Raw genomic sequence first — 24,922 nt, 5'->3', positions numbered from 1 at the left:
GACGCATACAACTTTTGGCGCGGGATAAGTCGTAGAACACATCGTCCGCACGCATATTATCACATGTGATAAGGATGTTCTTGCATTCTCGTAAAAATATGTTCTTGTTTGAACCTCCACATATATATATATATACACACGTACTCGTACAAACAGGTACATGTGATTTTAAAAAAGTTATAATATTTTTATTTTTAAATCAAATATAAATTTAAGAATATTATAGAAATTTGATAAAATATATTAATATTAGTATTAAATTAACTATTTAAAATTTCTTTCTTATGTATTTTTTGTTATAATTAGTTTAATAATATATTTTTTTAAAGATAATAATTAATTATTTTCTATAACTCAATAACTATTCTAATTATATTTTAAATTTTTTATATTTTAAAATTAAATGTTTATATTTTATTTGATTATATTTATCCACAGTTAGTTACACGAATTTAAACATGGAACTTTAATAAGTTGTACTTATGCATAATTTACTTGTAATCTTGAACTTTAAGTAATATATATCAATAAACAGTAATTCATGCATAAAAAATGGTTTTACGAGTTTTTTGTCAAATGTTTTATGATATAGTATAGATAAACCATTTGGTAACAAAAATTAAAAACCATGTTTGAAAAATTTAGACTTGCATGTTTAAAAAATCGTAATTACTTTTAGTTAGAAAAATTAACATATTGTAATTTCTTTCAGGCCAGTTTTGGGTTCGGATATAACCAATGGTAAACAAGGATTTTTATCTTTAATGGGTTCCCCAACGGAGTTCAAAGAAACCGCGAGGACTCGACGGGGATCCTCCATAAGATCCCGTCAAGGTTACAGAGACGGTTTTAATTATCAGTTTCGAGGACATAGATAATGGTCCGAACCCAGTCCGTTACCATTCCTAAACATCATATATGAAACATTGTCCTTAAAATTCGAAAACACAAACTTACAAACACCCCATTTAAGTCATTAAACTTTTTGCTTAAACAAACATTTAACTAAAGAAAACACCATACATTTTTATGCATTCAAAAATTTGAGATTTTTATATCTTTCTCTTACTTGTATTATTGTAGAGAAAGTTTAGAAAAAAAAAATCTTTCATTTTCTCTATTTTAAACAATTTGTTGAAAACCACAAGGATGGTGTCTGATCGGTTTGAGCTTGGCTTCAAAGGTCAAAAGTACCAGGAGGTCTCAGGTTCAAATACAAGGAGGAATAAAAATCCCCTTGTGGCCACGGAGATTCAAATGCGATGACTCCGGGCTATCTGCAAAGCAGGGATTAATCGACTCACATAGCAGGTTGGATATCCAGGTTAATAAAACAAATCTGTTGAAAATGATACTATAGCACACCTATCATATATTATCATATATTATGAAGAAAAAAGTGTCACGTCAGCAACATGACATAAGCTTTATGTTACTTTTCTTAATAGAAGATAAATATGGTCAAATAATAGAAAAATGGTCTTAACTACTACAAGTTAATCAGAGTCATATCGAGAGAACGTCTTGGGACCTCGGGGACGTCTCTTCGAGTATGAGCGAGTGTGCCTCCCAAAACTCGTCTTCAATTATATTTGGGTGTTCCACGACCGCTTTCTTGTGTGATTTTGCAACAACTCCGTTATCCATCATTGTCGTCTCCTAGACATATACAGAAATCAGAACTGATGTATTGAAAGCATACATACCAGTATTATTGTAGAATGAATTTGTGAAAAAGAATATGGAAACGTGATTAAAGGTACGCCCTTCTCTGAGAGTTGGAGCGGGGGTGGATCTATTAAACCGAGCGTGAATCTTACCCGATAAGTGACTAGATGGCTGTTTGGTTGGTTTTCCATCAAGTCTTGTATGGATAAAATTGTCTATTTGTATTATCTGTCTGTTTAGATTATGAAGATTTTTGTTTGGGAGGGATTTTTTGTAGATGGAAAGAACGTGTTTTTAAATTGGGATTAACAGGTTTGGAAGAACTTGGCTTTCTATATAAAGTTTCCCCTTAGAAGCTTACTGAATAAACACTTTTTGTATCATTGTCACTAACAAACAATCATGTATAACTAACCCAAAAAGTTATGAGTCCCATTAATCCTATTAAACTGCTAACAAACAGGCCTAGGGGAGAAAACTTGAGAAAACTTATCTGGTAAGTGTTTACCGGGTAAAAGACACTTATTAGCAATACATTTTGATGGCCGGAGAAAACCTACATGGTAAGCGTTTACTGAGAAATGTAATCCGACAAGGCAAGTGAAGGTAGTGAGTCTTGCAAGTAAGAGTTTGGCAAACGGGACCCAAGGCTATGCTTAGCAAGCTAGCTTTTTTGGAAATAAGATAGCTGATAAACTAATCATGTTTGGTAAAATAAAAAATTGATAACAATGTAAAATAACCTAAAAAGGCATGTAAATATTAAGGGTACCATTGGAAAATTTTGGAAAAGCCACCTTGACCTTGTTGAAAAGCTATTAAAAACTTGTGTATGGCTAACCAAGCTAGATTTTCTCAATAAACTATGGCCAAGGTTGCCAAACATGGCCCAAAGGTTTCTTATTAGGTCCTGTATGGATAAAATTATTTGTATAGATTAATTTGTCTATATATTAGGATGGTTTTTGGTTAGAAGGGTTTTTCATAGATAGAAGGGGTGTGTTTTTTAATTGGGAGGGGCAGGTTTGGAAAGAAACTTGTCTTTCTGCATAAGCCACTTTCTATATCATTAAGTCACTATCAAACAATCATGTATAACTGACTGAATAAGTTGTAAGTTCCATTAAGCTGCTAACAAACAGACGCTAAATCTTATATAACCAGACAATCCCACTATATCCCATGTGGGGGTGGGGTCCGAGACTAAATCTTGTATGTTGTTCATTAAATATAGATTAAAATATCTTCATTTCACAACCCCTTCAAAGAAAACAAGCACAAAATGCAAATTTTTGAAGGGCCACTGCAATGCACCAAGACAACTATACAGAACTCTCTTTATGGAAGTCCAAGTAAACAATATTTCCCTTGTTAATTGTATTTTGCAGAGGTGGTTTCCTCCATGCTCACATGGCTGACGGAAGAAGACTCCATTTGAATGTGCAACTAAGTTCATATCGATATATATATATATATATATACACACACACACACACAGAGGGGGAGAGATTTAGGGGAAACCCCAAAAAGATGGAAAACTGAGGAACACCCTGGTAACCATTCATTTGGACAATATACACATGTGCATACAAGTAATTGAAGTTGTTTCTTGGTTTTTATGCACGTGTGCATGTTATGCACCGGACAAATTGCTTACAAACTAATTGTATGCACATGTTCATACCCTTCAGATGGACGGTTACCAGGGTATTCCTCAGTTTTTATTTTTTTGTGGTTTTCCTCTGAACCTGTATAGATATATATAGAGAGAGAGAGAGAAAGAGAGATGACCTTGTCCCAGAATACAGAAGATCCATTGCGGAATATGATGGGCAACATATTGTAATCAATACCGAATAACTGAGAAAGCATTTGATTCTTCTCTTGTGTTTGAGTACCCTGTAAACAAACATTCTCATAAGACAATTTCTTGTGGCAAGGGGCCGTTTACCAAACACTTATTAGGTAAGCGCTTACCAGCCCCTAACTGAATTGAGTAAGTAATAGTAGAAGAAGTACCATTAAATATGTATACATTTAAAGAGAAGACATAAAATCCAACAAACTAGGATATCAAACAAGATATACAATATGAAACAAAGGGAGTACCAAGTATGCATATAATTGTGTGTATGCTTATCGTATGCTGTAAGAGAAAAAATCTCTAATAAAAATATAAGGATTATATGAGATATTGGCACCTTTAAGAGACTTTGAGCTTCCCTTGTGCTTTTGCCAGACTTGACTAGCATCCAAAAGCAAGTGTTATACTGATTGTTTATGTGACCTACACAAATTAAAACACGTTGGAAAAAAAAGGGAGTTATAGAAATGTCTTGGATTTGATCAAAGGATCTCACTGCCATTTACCAAACGTGTGCTGGGTAAGCGCTTACCGGGTGTCACTTACCTTACTGGATGAGCATGGCAAGGACCAAGAATCTTACCCGGGTAAGAGACGTTTACCAACAATCCATTTTGATGGCCGAGAATGTTTTCCGGATAAGGCAAGTGAGGGTGGTGACTCTTGCAAGTAAGCACTGCCCGGTAACCGTTGGTAAATGGCCCCTAACATTAAGGAGTAAGGACATTAAGGTCTAGTTAGAAATCAGCATGGATCCAATTTAATAGTCCTTTCCAGCATGGATGTGAGGTCTGGACAAAGTCGCACTTATGGGATCTCGATCATGGATGAGGTTGTTGTGAATAAGCCATAGTGTCGACTCATTAATTTTGATTATAATAATCAAAAAATATCATAAAATTCTAAAAAGAAAGAAAGGTAGAGAGCAAAATGTACTCACAGTCAACTTGTCTCCAAGCTAGATAATCTCGAATAATCTCGTATGATGGATAGCAAACAGCCCTTCCATCGAAATTTGGTGGGTACTTCAACTCTTTCTTAGGGAAGAATTCTTTCCATTTCATCACATATGTAGAAGAGAAGAATGAGACAGTTGCAGACACTATTTCACTGCAAGGATCAAAAATGAAAATTCCACTACTAAAAATAATTGTTATATAATTGAAATACAACTATATATCAAGGGCCCATTTGGTTTGACGGAATGTTTTTGAGGGATTTGGATTTCGTGGAACGATTTGGAATCTTTGGTGTGTTTCGTTTATAGGATTTGGCATGGAATTGAATCCATTCTTTATAAATAAAATATAAAAATAAATAAATTACCTTTTTATTAATTGATCATTACAAAACAAGTGTTTTTAACATATTTTAAAATATTTACAAATAAATCCTATGTAATCCCCCAAAATACCAACTACCCTCATGGGATTTCTAAATCCCAATGTGGAGAATTTGTTGGAGATGCTCTAAGTAAAATTACTCTCTACCAAGGGAATAGAGACAAGCTCTACAAACATCCTCCCCCCCCCCCCCAACTCGGGACCTATCTTGGTGAGATATAATAGGTTTGTTTAGTTTGGTTCAAACGCTAATTACAACAATTCTTCCCAAATGAAAATATAATACAACCCACTTAAAGGGGGTGTAAACGAGTCGAGCTTTAAACGAGCTACTCGAGCTTGTTTACCTCGAGCTAGTTTATCTCGAGCTTAATAATTCTCGAGCTCGAGTCGATCTCGAACACAAAATAGAACCCGTTTATCTTAACGAGTCGAGCTTCATAAGATCAATGTTCGACTCGGGTCGTTCTAAAGCTCGATTAAATTTTTTAGTGGAGTTGAGTCAAGCCAAGCCATTCGAGCATATACTTTTTTGAGCCAAACATGCTCATATGTTCAAAAATAATACAATAAAAACATAAAAATTATCGACCTCGAGCCAATAAACAAGTTAATCGACCGCAAGTACGATCCCTTAAACGATCTCGAGCTCGACAACTCAAAAAATATTCGAGCTCGAGCCCTACATTTAAAAAGTTATTCGAGCTTGAGTCGAGCCTGGTATAAATTTTTCAACCCGAGCTCGAATAACCTACTACTCAACTTGGCTCGGCTCGTTTACACCCCTGGATGCCATCAAGAGTTTAGTACTATTTTGAAGTACTTTCTACTTGGTATAAAGAATGGAAGACAAACCTGGCTCGTCTTTGATAGAGTGGAGTATTTCTCTTAAAGACAAAGCTGAAAATCGAAAATGTTGACGGTAATTACACATTGCATTAATACCGCAATGTCAATCAATAAGCAATTTAATTTAATAAACTTACCTGTACTCATCACTCACTCCATATGCAAACACGATGTCGTTAAACTCCTCCAATACAGCAACTGCACATGAGTTCATAAGTTTCAGAGCGTGCTCGTCATTAGGCTTCTCAAATCCTTGAACCTCAGAAAATCTAGTGGGCAAAGAAAATAAGAAAGAAAATTGATAAAAGCGAAGTAAACAAAAGCTGAAGATTAAGTTTTTGCATTCAACACAACTATCAAAATAGAAATTGCTTCTTATTTCTCATTCCACCACTTCAAGAGCTCTATTCAGTTGTTCTCTGAGGGCCCGTCTGAAATTGGAATTGGAATTGGACGGATTTGGAATCTTTGGTTTGTTTGGATTATAGGATTTGGAATGGAATTGAATTCCATTCTTTATAAGTAATTTAAAAAAACAAATTATAAAAAATTAAAGTACCTTTACAAAACAAGTGTCTTTAACATTATTTAAAAACATTGTTACAAACAAATCCTAAGAAATCCCACGAAATACCAACTACTCCCATGGGAATTCTAAATCCCATGTTTATGGGATTTCAATTCCGGGCTTTCATTTCAACCGAACGTAGGATTGGAATTAAATCCGATTCCAAATCCCACGGAATCCCACAAACCAAACGGACCCTTAACATACATATATATATATATATATAGAGAGAGAGAGAGAGAGAGAGAATCCGTTTCATACAAAGATGGTACCTAAATAAGAAAATGGCTGAATCACATGTAATTTACACTAAGATCACGTATAAAATCACATGTGATTCACGCAAATTTGCCCCGCGAAGTGAGGTCGAGGCCAAAGTCGCCCGCACACCTTTTTCCTAAACGTTAATGTAAAATCACATGTGATTTTGTACGTAATTTGACCATTTTCTTATTTTTTAATTTAGGTATCATTCTCGTATGAACTTACCTATATATATATACATATATATACATATATATATATATACATATATATATACATATATATATACATATATATATATATATCCCTCTAATTTGATATGGTTTTACCTGTGGAAATGAGAGCCATCTATTCTTATCACGATCCAAGTAAATGGCAGCAACTTATTCTCAGACTGAAACGATTTCACATACTCCTGCTTAATATTATTCACATTCTGCTCGAAACCACCTATCTCCTTGCAAAGACAAGAATAATCATTCCAGAAACTTCTCGACGCTATATTTTCTGAATGGACAATTATGACCTTCTTCCGCAGTCTTTTGACTGGGGCTTCATTGTTGGATATCTTTAAGGTATCATCAACCTGAGTGATAGCTAAAAGATTAGTTTTAGAGTAGTTGTAGGACGTATGCGAATGAGCATTCATGATTCATATGTGCATAACAATTTTGAAATTAAAATGCACCTCATGCTATAAGTCATATTATGTCCAACACTAATTGCCGTTCACCAGAAAATAAACCAACCACAAATTTACAGCACAAACCAAGCCTAAAGGACTCATCAATATGTATAGCAATTTAGCAACCTACATGATCTCCTATCCAAGAGCATATCTAACCGGTTAAACTATTAAATACCAAAATTACACAAAGAAATCCCAAATTTAACAACAAAAATTAGAAATCTGTATTTCCACATTGACATTATGGATAAAGCAAACCAGCTCCCACAAAATCAAGGTTTGGGAAGAAAATAAAGCTACTGCAAATAATATAGAAAATGCCCCAACCAAAATGTTTGCTTTTTAAGTGTAAATTAATTATAAAAATCAGAAATATTGTCAAATGGTACCATAAATAACCTCATAAAATTGATGGTCTCAAAGTTATTGTATATTTTGTGTAATAAAAAGAGGTGCCGAGGCAATACATAAATACAGGAGGAAAGGAAAACAAAAGGAAGCTAGCCTAATTTAGAGGCAAGAAATACAATGGTCAAACAATATGAATGGGAAGCAAATCGAGATATATATGGTCAATATAGAATTCCAATACTCCCCCTTAAGTTGGAGCGTGGAGATCTTTAGTGCCCAACTTGTCAAGTAGAAATCTGAGCTGTTGAGTCCCTAGTCCTTTCATTAGAAGATCGGCGATCTGCATGGAGGTGGCAATTTGAAGTGGTTCAACTTCTTGTGACTCGACCCTTTCCCGGACGAAATAACAGTCCATCTCTACATGTTTGGTTCGTTCGTGAAAAACTGGGTTATTTGCAATGTGACGAGCTGCCTGGTTGTCACAAAACAAGGGGGTCGGTTTTGTGGAGAAGATGTCCAGCTCGGTTAGGAGCCATATAACACAAAGGACTTCACTAACGGTGGATGCCATGGATCGATATTCTGCTTCAGCGGAGGAGCGGGATACAACCGATTGTTTCTTGGTCTTCCAAGAGATGGGTGCCCCGCCTAGAAAAAGTAAGTATCCTATTCGAGATTTTTTGGTGTAAGGGCACCCCAGCCAGTCAGAGTCACAGTACGCAGTAAGAGTACAACCTCCTTCACGAGGGAAAAGAATGCCTTTGCCCCGGTGTGCCCTTCAGATACCGAAGAACTCTGTGAACCGCGTTCATGTGAGGTTGTCTTGGATCTGCAACGACCTGACTCAAAACATTAACCGAGTAAGTGATATCCGGTCTTGTAGCTTGCAAATACAACCTCCCAACTATTCAACGGTACTGCCCAGCATCTACTTTTGGTTCATTCTCGGCTTTGTCTAGCTTGAGATTCTGCTCGATAGGAAAGGGGCTTGGCTTACAACCTTGCAAGCCGCAATCTTTTAGAATGTCAAGGATGTACTTTCTTTGACTCAGAACCAACCCCTTCGAGGTCCAGGCTGCTTCAATCCCAAGAAAATACTTGAGAATTACCGCGGTCCTTTATACTAAATCTTTTATCGAGTTCATCCTTTGTTTCTTGCATTCTTCTCGTGTCGTTCCCTACCATGACGACATCATCGACATAAATAAGGGCTGCCACGAAAACCTTTTGTTGTTTGTAGATGAAAAGAGAATGGTCGGCCTTAGATTGTTTGAAGCCGAGATCGAGTAGGGCATTGGTGAATTTTTTATACCAATTGCGAGACGCTTGCTTCAAACCGTACAAGGATTTTCTTAGCCTACAAACTCTTGTCTCTCCTTCTTTAGCAAAGCCTTGAGGGACCTTCATATATACTTCTTCATTTAGAACCCCGTGTAGAAACGCGTTGTTGACATCGAGTTGGTGGATGGCCCAATTTTTCTTGATGGCCCAATTTTTCTTGATGGCCACCGCTAAGAGAGTTCTCACAGTGACTAGCTTTGCTACCGGGGCAAAAGTATCATGGTAGTGTACCCCTAATTGGGTAAACCCCTTTGCAACTAACCGTGCCTCGTATCTTTCGACTTCTCCATTGGGTTTATATTTCACTTTGTATACCCATTTCGAGTCAATAGTGTGTTTTCCTTCAGGCAGTTCTTCTAGAGTCCATGTGCCATTCTTTTCTAGAGCGCGTATTTCATTTTTCATGGCTTCCTTCCATTTATCACTTTTGACAGCGTGATAGAAACGTCGTGGCTCATTGTTGGAGTCGGTGGCAGCTGAGAAGGCTTTATGAGTCTCAGAAAAATGTTTGTATGAAATAAAGTTAGTTAAGGGATGTACCGTAGAGGATCCTTGATTTGGTGAGGCTTGTGCCTGGTCAACCGATGGGGGAAGTTGGACAAAATAATCGTTGAAATGTTTCGCTTGTGACCGGCTTCTTTTCTCTCGCAATGGCTCGACGTTTGGGCCATGTTGCTCGTTTTGATCTATGTTTAGCCTGCTCGCTTGGGCTTTCTGTATGGGCTTCATTGTCTTCACTTTGATTTAATTCAGCCTCCTCCCTTGGGCTTTCAGTTCCAGTGGAGACCCCAACATCACTGGCTTCTTCATTGTTTGTGGTTTCATCATGGATGGGCCCATCATGAGGTTCAAATAATTCGGTTGTTTCAGGGGACAATTGGTCAAAAGGGAATTTATCTTCATGAAACCTAACGTCCCTGGAGACCATTATTTTCTTATTTTCAAGATCAAAAATTTTATATCCTTTAGTCCCTGATGAGTAACCTATAAATACCCCGGGCCTCCCTCTCACTTCAAACTTGTCTCCTCTGGTCTCAGTGCTTCTATAGTAGACTAAGCACCCGAACACTTTCATGAAACCATAATCCGGTTTAGAACACGAGTCACATGACTTATTGAAAGAAATGTTACTAAGAAAATCAATATGGGTAAGCTCGTCACCAGAAGCATGGCCCAACCTTTTATGCCAAGCATCAACAGTCGTCATCAAGCCTTTTTTCTCGGCTCCAAACATCCCCATTCGGTAGAGACCCTTTCTGCACTCACCCGCACCAATCAAGTCCCTCGTGTGGAGTTTCTGCATGACACAAAAATCGGGAAAAAAGGTTATGGCCGATTGAAGATCTTGGCATAAGCGACTGACAGATAAGAGATTGCACGTGAATTTAGGAATGTGCAGAACGCCTCTTATCTTGGTCCCCCCCCCCCCGGGTAAGGTACATTCTCCCTTTCCCTCAACAAGTATAACATCTCCGTTCGGAATGACGACCGGAGTTCCATTTCGAGTTTCAATCCTGTTTTCAAGGATGTTTGTGTTGTGTGTAATATGTTTGGTAGAGCCCGAATCAATTATCCACTCAGCATCACAACTAGTTTTACCTGTCACGCATGCCATCGAAGTCTTGTTGTCTTTGCTTGTGTTCCCACTTTCTGCAAAATGTTTCAAGAAAGACTCACATTGTTCGTTAGTCAAGCGTGGAATAGGACTTGAACCAGTATCAATGCAAGTTGCCTTGGGATTGGTTTCATCACGTTTCTTGTTTCTTGACCACCAATCGGGATATCCAATTCGTTTGAAGCATCCATCCCGGTTGTGCCCATCTTTCCCACAGAAGTTGCAATGTTCAGTGACATCAATGCGTTTGTTTCCTTTTGAGAAAGGTTTCTCACGGCGTTGCCCCGCGCTCGTTTCTTGTCGTCTTGGCATGAAGGTCTTGAACGCAGCGGATTCGGTGGGTGCCCTTTTGTCAGTGGAAATATTTCTTTGGCATTCATCTTCAGCAACGAGATGATAAGCATTTCGGAGACTTGGGGTTAGGCTCATTGCAAGACTCTGCGTTCTAATCATAGAAAAATTATCATCGAGTCCCATAAGGAACTCATACAGTCTTTCCTTCTCCCTGAAATCAATCATCCTTTTCCCTATCACACGTCCAGCCGGTGCATGTACATCGAGGGATAGACGAAACAGATTACATATCATCCCATAAACTGCGTAGCTTAGTATAGTAAGCGGAAACCGACATACCTTCTTGTTGGGTTGTTGTGAGGGTCCGCTTCAATTCGTATGCTCTAGGTGCACTCTCTTTTCCAAATCTTTCGAGTAAATCGGTCCAGATTTCAGCGGCTGTACTGGCGTATTCGACGCTATTCCTGATATCCTTTTCCATGGCGGTTGTGAGCCATCCTTTCACCATTGCGTCACAACGCATCCATGGCATATATTCATCAGTGGTCTTCTCGGGTTGATTGATCAATCCATCAACGAAACCCATTTTATTTTTGGCGAAGAGAAAATTCATCATTTCTTGCGACGAGTCAGCATAATTGTTGTCGGTGAGAGTCTCGTTGACGTGCATTTGTTTTGGGTAGTCGGAACTCGGAAGCATGAATGTAGAATGGAGAGTTCGTATCCATGGTGCTTCGTTGTTTTGAGGAGGAGGGCCCTTCTTTATCGTCGGCCATGGGTAGAACAGAAGGCCGACTAGGGTTGGTGATTTAGGTTAAACCGCTCTGATACCATCATAAAATTGATGGTCTCAAAGTTATTGTATATTTCGTGTATTGAAAAGCGGTGCCGATGCAATACATAAATACAAGAGGAAAGGAAAACAAAAGGAAGCTAGCCTAATTTAGAGGCAAGAAATATGATGGTCAAACAATATGAATGGGAAGCAAATCGGGATATATATGGTCAATATAGAATTCCAATATAAACACGGAAGAAACTCCTTGTCTCCTAGAAAAAGAAAATGTTGGCAATATTCACTACACCTAACTTGACACACTTGCACAATCTTGTACCAAAAATGTATGTGAGAGATTTGTATGCAGTGTGAATTTGTTTTTGCCTAGTATGAGAGATTTTAAGGCTCTTACCATGACCAAGAACGATCTCATCAAGGCCTCCATATTCAGAGAGATTGTGAAGTGTTGCATGATTGGAGGTGACGTGGTTAGAGGAACCACTGTCAAAGAGCCAAGTTGGTGTAGGATGTGTGGAGCAAGATGTAGTAACATTTGCAAAAGGACTTGTACCTTGGGTATTCACCACTGAAATATTGTTTTCTTTGAGAAATTTGGAGCTCTTTCTGCAGTCCTTTGTGACCAGAAATATTGCAATAATGGCAAAAATATGCATTCTGATTAGAACGTGTTCCGCCTTGCTGTGAAGAAGACCATCGAGAACGAGAGTTGCGTTGCTGATTGTTGGGTGAGTACCTATTGGTGCGTGGGACCGTAGTCGAAATAGTAGGAGTGTGAAACTGAAATCGATTTGGCTGTCAATTGGTGTAATTGACGGTGATCAGCACTGGTTCAGGTGTCATCGAGGCAGCTTGTAGGGACCGCTCAAGTCAAGGAGTTTATCAAATAACTTCGGATATGAGATCGGAGTCTCACGGACTTTGAGTGCAACAGCAATTGTGGTGTACTCGCACCGAGTTGTGAGAGAATGTGAACAAGCAGATCTTCTTCAGCCACCAGGTTTTGGGCAAGAGCCAAATCGTCTGCAATCGATCTCATATCATGTAGATAGTCTGTGATGGATCAATTACCTTGTGGATTTTTGGCCAATTTAGAATTGAGGGAGATAATACGGGATCGGGAGGCGCTCGCGCAACCCGAGTTGAGTCATTCCCATGTTTCTTGGGTTGTGTCAGCAGAAGAGATAATCGGCTGGATGGAGTCGGAGCAAAGTGCACTGATTATTATATGGTCTTGTCTGAACCATAGAAGATAGTCGGGACTAGGAGTTGTTTTCTCTTTATCGGTTATGACCTTTGATGGTGGTTGAAGGGTACAATCAAGATATTTGTAAAGATCAAGTCCAATCAAGGTTGATTGAACTTGCTTCCTCCATACAGTAAAGTTTGAGGCTATAAGTTTAATAGGAAAATGAGTAGGAGCTGTGAGTTGGACAATGGTTGAATTAGGGTTAGCCATGCATGGAGAGGAAGATGATGGGATTGAGGATCAGAACTCGTTTGAGCGATTTAGGCTCTGATACCATAAAATGGTGTGCTATTGTTGATCTTTGATGGTTTGAAAATACATACATCAGAAGGTTGTTTGTAGCCATTTACAACAAATGGAAAGGAGAAGATTACGGGGCTAAACTAGGCAAGTTACAACAAGAATATATACCAAGAATAGATTAAATTCAAATTATGAATTTGAATCTTTTGAATGATCCGTAATATAACAGACGGATATAACACACTAGATCATGACAAAAGGTGCAATCTCTAAAATGGCATACACATACCACATAGTACTTGTGGTTACTGTAACGGATGAGCCAGATATCAATATAAGAAATTTATCAATTAGATAATAGAATATTATAGAGTTACAAAAAATTGTGTGGCTTCAATAGGAAGAACATGAGAAATTAGATACATACATACATACATATATATATATATATATATATCAGTTTCTTAAGTCTTGCCCATAAAAGGTTGTGTGTGGCTAACTACTAGTAATATACTAGCATGGAGCATTATACATTCTGATTGAAATCCCATACTTTTTGAGTTGAGAGAATGTTTTATTTCCCCAATATTAATATGCAAGTCTACAGTTTCTAAAATACCCTGATAGACAATGAACACTCAAACAGCTTGCCTAAATTCTTCAAAAGGCTATATCAATGAGAAATTTCTAATCGGACTCATTCTGCAAGTTTCTAATATTTCTATTCAATAGTAAATAAATCAATAAAAAGGTGAAATAAGAATATGTAAATAATAGAAACGCAAAATTTGGTATGAGATTCAACCTCTGTCTTGAGAACACAAGAACCCTGGCGGTACATGCTTGGAAGTTTTTTGTAGTTGATACCAAATTGTTGGAAAAGGATCTCGTTTTGTTCTTGCTTTTGAGTTCCCTACAAATAAGCCATATACAATATAAGAAGTAAGGAAGCATGGATATGCACATAGTCGTTTATTCAAATATGGATATCGCATTTGAAACAATAGCACTGACAAAGATAAAGATTGAAGATAGTGATACACCATATCACATCCCTTGACTATGCTTCCATATCACATCCCTTGATTTATGCCTCAATATCTCTTGATATGATTCTTGTAATTACTTTTGTGATCATCTGGAATATTTGTTTTCATTTCTTTGCAAGTATAAATACTTGTTAGCAATGTTGTAATAGACAAGTTCTTTTCGATCAATTTCTATATGATATCAGAGCTCTAATCGATCAATTCTCCTAAACCCATTCATCCTATCACAAAACCCTTCTTCATCTTTTCTCAATGACCTTCAATGATCAATCCTTCATCCCTAATACTATTAAACCCAACCACCACTCACTTTGGTCTCCCACTCTTCAACAAGGCAACCCCGCCCCTAACAAGGCCGTTGTCAATGGTGTAAAGTGCAAGGACATTATGTCACCCAATGCTCCATTTCTGGCCAACAATGTGAGTGCCCCATTTTTGACCTCTGGGTTGTTACTTGACAGCGGTGCCTCCCACCACGTTACCAACAATCTAAAGACGCTTTCCTACATGCTCCTTATATTGGCAGTGATGAACTAGTCATTGGCGATGGCTCTGGACTTCCAATATCAAACATTGGTTTCACGTCTCTTCTCACACCCTCTCATTCTTTTCACTTAAATAATGTTCTTCATGTTCCTTCCGTGTCAAGAAACATAATCTCCATCTCACAATTTTGTCATGATAATAATGCTTCCATCACGTTCTTACCTAACTCGTTTCTTGTGAAGGACATACAAACATGAGCTACACTACTTCAGGGTCCAACTAAATCTGGAATATATGAATGGCATCCCATTCGCCCAAACATCAACTCCACTTCTCTATCTACAAGCTTATATTGGCATCACAGATTAGGACACCCGTCCTTCTCTCTTCTCAAGAAAATTAGTTCTATGTTTAACCTTTCTATTCCAAGTTCTCCTTTAAATTGCAATGCATGTGCTTGCAATAGAAGTCATAAACTTCCATTTTCTCAATCTACTATTAGCTCTAATAGGCCATTCGATGTTATTTATAGTGATGGATGGACATCTCCTATCTACTCCTATGATGGTCACAAATATTACATCATCTTTGTTGATCATTATTCTAAGTATATACGGCTCTATCCCCTTAAACACAAGTCTGACACAAAAGATGTTCTCATTCGTCTTAAAGCACTAGTTGAAAAATATTTCAATCGTCCTATCATCACTCTCTACTTAGACAATGGGGGAGAATATCAAAAATTAACCCTTTTCTTGCTATACATGGCATCACTCACCTCACATCCACTCCCCACCCACCTCAACATAATGGTTATTCAGAGCATGGACATAGACATATTGTCGAAACAGTGCGATCTCTTCTTCATCATGCCTCCATGCCCCTCAAATATTGGTCTTTAGCATTCTCAACTGCCATTTACCTTATTAATAGATTACCTACTCCAACTCTTGCGCACCAATCTCCCTTTTCACAAATTTTTGGCTTTACTCCAAACTACATGAAATTACGTAGCTTTGGTAGCCTATGTTAACCATGGTTATGACCTTATACCTCACACAAACTCAATCAAAGTTCAACACCATGTGTCTTTGTTGGGTACTCTTCCACCCAAAGTGCCTACTACTGTCTTGATCTCAAAACCCACAAAATATACGTCTCACATCATGTTAAGTTTGTTGAACAAACATTCCCTTTTAACAATTTAACTTCTATCGACACACCTAACGTTGATACATGGCATATTGTGCCTCTCCCTGTCGTCTCTCCTACTTCACATGATCCAACTACGATCTCAGAGTCAACCTCAACCCCACCCCCTCCTCCTCCCCCTCCGCCTACCCCTCCGCCTCCTCCTCCCCCTCCTTCTAATACCACTCCACCTCAACAACCATCTCGCCAAATAGTCACTCGTCTCCAAAACAACATTAATAAACCGAACCCTAACTACAACCTCTCCATCCATCTAGCTAGTGCCTCCAATTAACCTACTACAATCACGCAAGCTCTTAAATCCGTTCATTGGCAAAAAGCCATGCAAGTCGAGTATGATGCACTTATCCACAATCATACTTGGGATTTGTTCCCCCATCTCCCTCTCAAAATCGTGTTGGTTGTAAATGGGTATTTTGAACCAAGGTTTTTAAAAGCGGAATCGGGACTAGAGGCGTTTTCCTTCCACGCCCCGAGGCGCAAGCCTCGAGGCTTAAAACAAATAAAATTCATAAATATAAATAGTAAGCAAAACATAATTCCATACCAAACTTTAAATGTCATAGATTCATAATCATAAAATACTAGTTATACATCGAAAAACATATCAGTCTACAACTTATAGTTCCCCGTAGCATGATCAAGTTGTATAGCTCCACAATCATATCCATAATCACTATCACTTTCATCTTCCAAATCCACAGAAAACAGAAAAATAATACAGAAAACTGAAAATGATATAGAAAACATAAGATAAAAATAATACAAAAAAACAAAATATATACAAAAAAACATACACAACACATTATACATATAGAGAATACATTATACATGATATAGAACATATATATTTGACTAAGATATATATAATATAATAATACATTATACATAAACTAAAAATATGGACACAAGCTAAAAAGAACTTACTTTTTAGGTTGGCCTTTGAGATGAAAATCTTCTTGAGAGAGGAAAAAGTAAGAAATGGGGAACAAAAAAATGTTGTTTGGAGAGGCGTGCGCCTCAAAAATGCCTTACGCCTCAATGCCTCAAGGCACCGCCTCACCAACTGAGGCTTAAGCCTCGTCCAGGACCAGCAGTTTTGGACCGCCTCGCCTCGAGGGTACGCCTCAAACGATTTTGAAAACCATGTTTCGAACTAAATATAACCCCGATGGCACGATAGAACGCTATAAAGCCGTCTAGTGGCTAAAGGTTTTCATCAATGTCCCGGTCTAGATTGTAAAGAAACCTTTAACCCGTTTATTAAAACCTTCCACTATCAGGGTCATCCTCTCTTTAGCTGTCACTTTAGGTTGGTCTGATAAAAACCCACTGAAGGTGTACTCAAGGAAAAGGAATCGGGTCACAGCTGCCAATATGGAGCAGCTGAATTCTATTTTTGGGAATTGGCTGAATCCATTAGGCCAAAACAATTGATGGTCAACTGGCTGAATTTACTCAAATTAATTGATGGTTAACCAAGGAATTAGGGAGCAGTTACCACACTTGATTTTAGCAGTTACCATACTTAATTCTAAGAATAGGATAGTATAAATAACAGGCTTGCTTATATTATCATCAAAGTTACTCATATTTATCATTTCTTGTAAACGGAGACCTTGCCCCTCTCGAATCGGCCACTATCAATAAAAAGCTAGTCTATCCCTATTCTTATTAATTTAGTACCTATCATGGTCTCTCTGCCAACTTGACATCAATAACGCATTTCTCCAAGGTACACTTATGGAGGATGTGTATATGACCCAACCTCCTGGCTTCTTTGACAAAAGCCGCCATAATCATGTTTGCAAGCTCCATAAGGCTCTCTATGGATTGAAACAATCCCCTCGAGCATGGTACACGGAACTCAAAAATATATCTACTCACTCTTAATTTTGCAATGCCATCTCCGATTCTTCTCTTTTCATTCTTCGCCACAATAATCATGTCATTTATCTCCTTGTCTATGTCGATGATATCATTGTCACCGGTTACAACAAAAATCTTATTGACCCTTTTATATCTCAACTCTTTGCTCGATTCTCTCTTAAAGACCTTGAAAACCTCTCTTACTTTCTAGGTGTAGAAGTCATTCCTCACCGTCGCGGTCTCTTCCTTAGCCAACAAAAATACACTCTTGATATTCTAAAAATAGGCAAGGTCTTTTCCATCAATTTCTATAAACACTTCCATTTAACCAAACCAAATAGACCAATTTATCACACACAGAGGTAGGGTCAAGGGGTAGCCATACCTTGCCTCTACCACAAAAAGTAGAGAGGTAGTTTCTGTGAAGACCCGGGTTTGCAAAACAAAAATACAAGTAGGAAAAGTAACGTTGTAACATAAGGGTGCGTGCAAACACACAATAGGTATGAGTGAACCAAAAAGGAAGTGGGGACTCATGACTTGAGGGATATAAGATAATACAATAAGGGAATCACAAACCTTAGCACTGACAATTGCTAGAGCAGGAAATAAAACAAAGAGTGGCATACAGTAAAAGCAAGAAACTTAAGACTCGTATAAATAAAAAATAGAAGTAGGATAAACTCAAACGACTCCCTAAATAACGTAAGGCTTCTAGTAATGAAGAAAATTTTATCAAGATCAAGTGAATGAATAATGTTTGAAACCAAGATCTTGCATCTAAATCTTTGTGGGTTTTTTCTTGAGAAAAGAAATAATTTCAGGAAGCATATAAAATGAAGTGCAGCAACAAAATAAACTAAGCGTACACACCTTCAAGACTTCGTGTGCTTCTCGTTCTGATTTCCCATTTTTAACCAACATCCATAGGCAAGTATTGTACTGATTTTTGCTATGACCTGGATGCAGTAAGCAAGAAAGATCGTTTTAAGATCAATATGCTGGTCAGAAACATCAAACATACAGAAAACATAGTGAAGATGTACAGTCAGGGTCAACTAATTCATTACTCAGAAAGTAGCTGCTTAAATTGTTGCCTTCTACTCACATTCTCTCTGTCTCCATGCAAGATATGCCTGAAGAACCTCCATTGATGGGCAGCATATGACACGTGATTTGAATGAAGGAGTAGATATCATGCCCTTGGTGGGAAAGAACTCCCTCCATTTTGCCACATATAAAGATGCAAAGAAGGACACGATGAGCGAGAGCATCTTGCTGCAAGTCAACTTCAATATTCAGCCAACACTAAAAAAATGATCCACAAGAATAAATAACATCGAAGGAGTGAGAAAAGACAATAGCTTTGTAATTACACCATGAGCCATGTGAAGAGTTCGCATTTTGTTAGATGGATGGAAAATTTGCATTCTTAAAGCCCACCTAGGGGTTTTTGATGAGTTTGTGCCATTGACCACAACCAAGTTGTGGACAGGTGAGATCAATGTAATACAGTTCTTGCATATTAAAATAGTACTCATATCCATCTTGGGTTTGGTAGGAGAGTGTAATTTCTGATGCTCAGTTTGGGGGTTAGGGGTGGAGAGCATTTGAGCCTTTAATTTAGCTCTGTTTGGGGAAATGGATTTGGATGCTTAAAACGGAGGGAGGAGCTCTTTGGCACAAAATTATTTCGAGTGTTTACGGTAGAGACAATGGCCTTAGTGGTAGAGATAGTAGGCGCTTTCTTAGGGGTGCTTGAGGATGAGTGTTAAAGGCGGTAAGAGAAATTGAGGAAGCAGGTATATCCTTCTCGGACTCGTTTAGCAGAAATATTGGTGGTGGGGCAGATATTGAATTCTAGATGGATCGATGGTTGGAGGTGGGTAGATTAAAAGATAGTGCATGTCACATTCACGGATTGCATGATAACATAAACACGATAATATAGTCGAAAACAAAGGCAAGTTGCAATACTGCAAACCTTTTGTATGAGTACTACAATGTGGTGTTTTTATGAAAGGTCAGAAACGACAACACAAACAGATACGAACTGTTGTAGAAAAATATCTAGTAATAAAACATCACCTGACACGCCTTTGGTAAAATTTGGTTTCCTTCTTGAAAACGAAACTGCAAAGCACATCAAATATTATTATAAAATATATATATATATATATATATATATAGTATTATAGAGGGAGGCTCAAGGGAAAACCCCCTAAAAATGAAAAACTGAGGAACACCCTGGTAACCATTCATCTGGATGGTGTGCAATTTTTATGCACATGTCAGACAAATTGCTTACAAATTACTTGTATGCATATGTGCATACAATCTAGATAAACGGTTATCAAGGAATTCCACCTGACCCTAGCATTATATTATCAATAAAACTGGAAACTGAAGGTCTCACCTGTATTCATCACTGAAGCCATAAGCCAAGATTATGTCTGGGTACTTCTCCAACACTGAGGTTGCACAACAGTTCATCAAATTTAAAGCTCTTTCATCGTTTGGTTTTTCAAACTCATTAATTTCAGAAAATCTGCCAAATTTACTAGATGGTTATAACAGTAAAAGTTATCCATATATAACCTAATAAGCACCACTAGAGGTAGCCTAGAAGAAAATATAATTTATGAAAACAAAATATCAAATGTGTATCCAGTATGACTGGCCATTTATTGCTTAGTCAGTCATGATTCATCAAATATAAGTTTTACCGAAGTGTGCTAAAGATGATTATTAGAACGCAACTGAACTCTTATTTATTTATCTATGAACGAAAGAAGTAGGTGGTGTCCCAATACTGCTAATTCTAGTTCATATGAACAATGTTATATGCCCCTAGAAATCCTCCTAATTAACAATTGGCATAATCTAGTAAACATATTTTGATTTTTGGTAGATAGGTCGTATCACGTATGATGTTTAAATTACGCCAATTGCCAATTAGGAGAATATAGCATTAATTGAATTAATAATCTATGTAGGAAGGGATGTCACGTGTAAACATGTCCCCCCCCCCCCCCCNNCCCCGGCACTAGCCTCAGCCGCTGAGTCAACTCTGAAATGCCCCCTCACATGTGATTCTAGGGGGCGGGTTCCGTGTGGGGCTGGTCGGGTTGTTGGTAATCAACCTTTGATCAAAAGTGTATAGTTTGGTTGTCTTCTACACATGTGGCATTGCCTATTTTATGGTCATGAGCCTATAACCATCTAACACAACTTCCACCATATACGATGCCAACTTCATCAATTCATCAAAAGTTCAAAAGATTAACCTCATGGTTTGCAACTTCAATCTCTCAAAATGAAAAAATAAAAAATTTGATAAAAGATCAAAATGATAAAGGCTCTACACTAATACCAAATGAGATATGGAAGTATTTTGGTTGTAGGTCTACCTTTCAAAATTGCGACCGTCAATTCGGACTACAATCAAGTTTGGATACATCATTTCGTCTTCGTTTTCAAACGACTTCACGTACTCATACTTGCTATTCGCCATGACAGCCTATAATCACCTCTACAAAGAAATTAGAAAAATAAAAATAAAAACAATAAATTTGATTAGCCTCAAATTGATAGACAATAACTCTAATAGATATGTGAAGGCCCAAGCGGGTACCGTGCACCTGCTCAACCGATTTTTGCAAGGAAATTTTTTTGGGTATGAAAGGTGCTCCCACTCAACCTTGAAGGGGTGCTCCAAGACATTAGAAAATACAAGGAATATCAACCAAAATACCAAAAAAATTCATCCAAAATCAACCAAAAAAAGTCCCTCGAAATCAACCAAAAAAAGTCTCGAAAAAGTCTGCTGAAATCAACCAAAAACTTGAAAGATCCCTCAAAACGGTGAAATTTGACTAAAAACACGTCAGTTAAAGGTGCGCCCGCTTGGCAAAATCCTGGATCCGCCACTGGTCGGAGTAGGGAAAAGTTCACTGCTGCTTCAACAGAAAGGGGAGATTATCGTCTCAAATGATAGGTAAGATGGACGTGATTTCAGCTGCAGGGGTTAAATTTTATATATTTTTTAAATTTGAGGCGCAACTTTTACTTACCAACAATAACCAACCATCCAGGCAATGGCGGATCAAGAAAATTCATGGACTCGGGAACCTAAAAGAGTGCCTAAAATTACATTCTACAATTATTCTCTACGAATTTTCATCTTTTATAAATGAGTCGTTGCATCTTCATTTATAACAGTAGCAAGTCCTTTATTACAACACAAATTACACAAAATTTGGAAGCATAAAATACTAAAATAGAGTACATATCAACAAAAACCTCAAAAATTGAAATCCAAGATGTGTGTTTAAATATAGAACGATATCCTCTTTTTAACCTAAGTTGTCAAACAGTATCACAATTTACAACATCAATACAACATCAATGCAAATGTAATATGTTACTGGAATAATGGAATTCTATCATCAAAACTCAAAAGGGTAACATATTCATCATTGATGCTCAAAATATCGTATGTTTTAATGAGCAAACTATGGGTATTTTCTTAGTGACTTACAGTCTTAGACTTAGAAATCGAAAAGAAAAGGAACAACAACAAAATCGAATCAAACAGAACAACATGAAAGAAATCGAACACCAACCTGAGCTAAACTCGAAGATTTTGGAGGAAGAAATCGAGCTGTCGAACTCGAGAAGATTTTGCAATAGAAGAAAATAAGAAATCGAGGTTGTAGGTCGGAGCTAGAGAAATACGTCGGTCGGAGGCTGAGGAATATGCCGGCAACCAGTTGCCGGTCGAAGGTTGTAGTTGACGGCGGCGTGAAGCCGTGAAGCCGTGGGAGTGGGGGCAGGGGCGGAACACAAACCTTCTAACCGTAGGGGCCGGAACTAGTATATTATATATTTCAAACTTCAAAGGTACCAAAAATACATTATCCAAAGTTATAACATAGTAAAAGCAGCTAACTTGTTACCTATTCATGCTTTGCTGAGATCACTTCTTGAAAATTGCAGGTGGGTTTTAATCAAAGATTTCAATTTTGTTTAATCATGAAGTTGTGGTGTTGTTGGTTGTGTGAGTATCTGATCACTCTCTTTAATTATCATCACATGATGAAATTATTAATAGCAAGGTTGATGTGAAGAATGAGGTTGGTTTTGGTTGTTTAGATTTGAGATTAACTTTTCATGCCACTTTTTTAATTGGCAAAGTTTGATTGTTTCATGTTCTGATTGCATTTGTTAGATACCAATATGAGTACTTTGAATATTTTGTTGGCAAGGTTCGACAATCTTCATGTTTTCCCCTTGTTTTTTGGTTGATAGATTTATTATGCACAACTTTATTAATTTGACTTTGGAACTTCTCGAGTACTTGGGGGTTTTAAAGCCAAATAATATTTGAAGTTTATTTCAGTGATGGATTTGCTGAATATCCATTTGGACTTGACATCATCTTTTCACTACACGCTTTAAGCCCTTGGAATGTTTAGTTATCAAGTTTTTTTGATTCAATTGGTTCATTGTAATTTTGTTGATTTGATTTTTGAAATTATTGAATACTTGGGGATTTAGTGGGGAAGAATTCGTCATCTGGCTGTCTTTCTGTCTTATTGTTATAGAATAATTGTCTACATCATGCCATACTAGTTGCCTAAATCTTACAGCATTTCTGAAGGAATCTTAATGCTTCTCATTTGTTACCACAGCATTTCTGAAGGAATCTTAATGCTTCTCAATGGAAAAGATGTATGCCGCTTTAAAGTTTCTGTTACTCAATTCTGATGATTGTTTTCTGGTATTTTCCTTCTCTTTGCCAAAGATTTAAATGCTACTTGAGTTATATGATCAGTTGGGAGACTTCATAACTCATATGTCATGGTGATAGCACCCTCGTAGCTGTTCATTTGGACATTAACTGTGTACAAGAATCAAGAATGAACATTAACTGTGTACCAGAATCAAGAATGAACTGTTAACACAGTATGTACATGTGCATACCGTCCTAACAATGGTAGGTTGAGTTTTCATCTTTATCTACATTACATAGCAGTTTTAGTGTTAGATACTTAGATTATATTCACCTAAATCACCTAATAAGTAATAAATCAGCTAATTGTGTACAAGAATGAACATTAACTGTGTACAAGAATCAAGAATGAACTGTTAACAGCAATTTCCACATAAATTTAACAGCTAAATCACCACTTTCCACATAAATTTCCACAATCCACATAAATCAAGAATGAACTATTAACAGCTAAAGCCTAAATCACCACAGGTCCACACAGTCCACATAAATTTAGACCTAAATGACTAAATCAGTAAATGAGTAAATCAGCAAATAGAAGGTGCAAGCAGTAACAGAGTCTCTCCCTGTTACAGTCTTACAGAGAATGAGAATGAGAGAAGGACCGAGGACGGACTTACCGGCTGAGAGCTGGCCGTCGACCGCCTGCAGTGCCGCCTGGCCCGCCTCCGCTGCCCTGCCCTGCCCTGCCGCCTCCGCCTACGCTGCTGCCCTCTCCCTCTCGTCGCTTTCGAGTCTATCGCCGTCGCCTGGTCGCCTGGAAGTGGTGGGGCCGGTTGAGAAAATTTGGTTTCCTAAATCTATTAGACTAAACTATGGAAGGGTTTTTGGAAGAAAAAAAAAAGCGCAGGGGCCAGGGTGCCTATAGGCCCATTAGGCGGTCCGCCCCTGAGTGGGGGACTGGGGGAGCGGCAAAATTCGCCGTGGCAAAGTTAAGGACTTGTAGTGTAAAACATTTTAATTAATTTAAATTTAAACATATTCTCTATTTTTTAAATGATAATATTAATTGTATTATTTAAATAATTTATATATTTAATAAATGGTGGTAATATGATTAATATATATATACTAGAAGCGTACTCACGCAATGCAGCGAAATACATCATGATTTTAATATTTCATTTTATTTTTTATCTCAGTCGATGTTATAATATGGCTTTATGTGATTTTGAGAAAACGATGATTTTTTATTTTTGAATAAAATATATGTTTGAAGATATCATAAAAATTTGACAAAAATATATCGATATTAGTATCAAATTAACTATTTGAAATTTCTCATTTTTTTGTGTAATTTTTTAATTCAATATTTTTATAATTTAATTTATGTACAATAACGAAATAATTTATAGTTGGTTTAATAATATAATTTTTTT

General features: G+C 37.4%; 1 protein-coding gene across 4 annotated transcripts; it reads right to left on the bottom strand.

Moving 5' to 3' along the window:
• Window positions 1–1,341: 1,341 nt before the first annotated feature.
• Window positions 1,342–21,486, bottom strand: LOC112526374 (tRNA(His) guanylyltransferase 1-like). Of its 4 annotated transcripts, XM_025136659.1 has the most exons (14): window positions 21,384–21,486; window positions 21,160–21,281; window positions 20,166–20,297; window positions 19,838–19,882; window positions 18,858–19,027; window positions 18,623–18,708; window positions 13,939–14,046; window positions 6,886–7,142; window positions 5,862–5,993; window positions 5,731–5,775; window positions 4,473–4,642; window positions 3,870–3,955; window positions 3,460–3,567; window positions 1,342–1,659 (listed from the first exon to the last, which is right to left on the bottom strand). In XM_025136659.1, exons 2-14 carry the CDS (start codon window positions 21,261–21,263, stop codon window positions 1,507–1,509), a joined length of 1,596 nt encoding a protein of 531 aa, XP_024992427.1. In that variant the 5' UTR covers window positions 21,264–21,281; window positions 21,384–21,486; the 3' UTR covers window positions 1,342–1,506. The 4 variants fall into 4 exon arrangements, with proteins under 4 accessions (XP_024992427.1, XP_024992426.1, XP_024992429.1 ...); XM_025136658.1 differs by having other exon boundaries at window positions 21,160–21,486; XM_025136661.1 differs by lacking the exon at window positions 21,384–21,486 and having other exon boundaries at window positions 20,166–20,220; window positions 21,160–21,244.
• Window positions 21,487–24,922: the final 3,436 nt, after the last annotated feature.

The sequence above is a fragment of the Cynara cardunculus genome, assembly GCF_001531365.2.
Source record: "Cynara cardunculus var. scolymus isolate 2C chromosome LG 14, CcrdV1, whole genome shotgun sequence".
NCBI classification, from domain to species: Eukaryota; Viridiplantae; Streptophyta; class Magnoliopsida; order Asterales; family Asteraceae; genus Cynara; species Cynara cardunculus.
The sequence above is the reverse complement of the archived record's forward strand: the minus strand, read 5'-3'. Positions and strand labels throughout refer to the sequence as shown.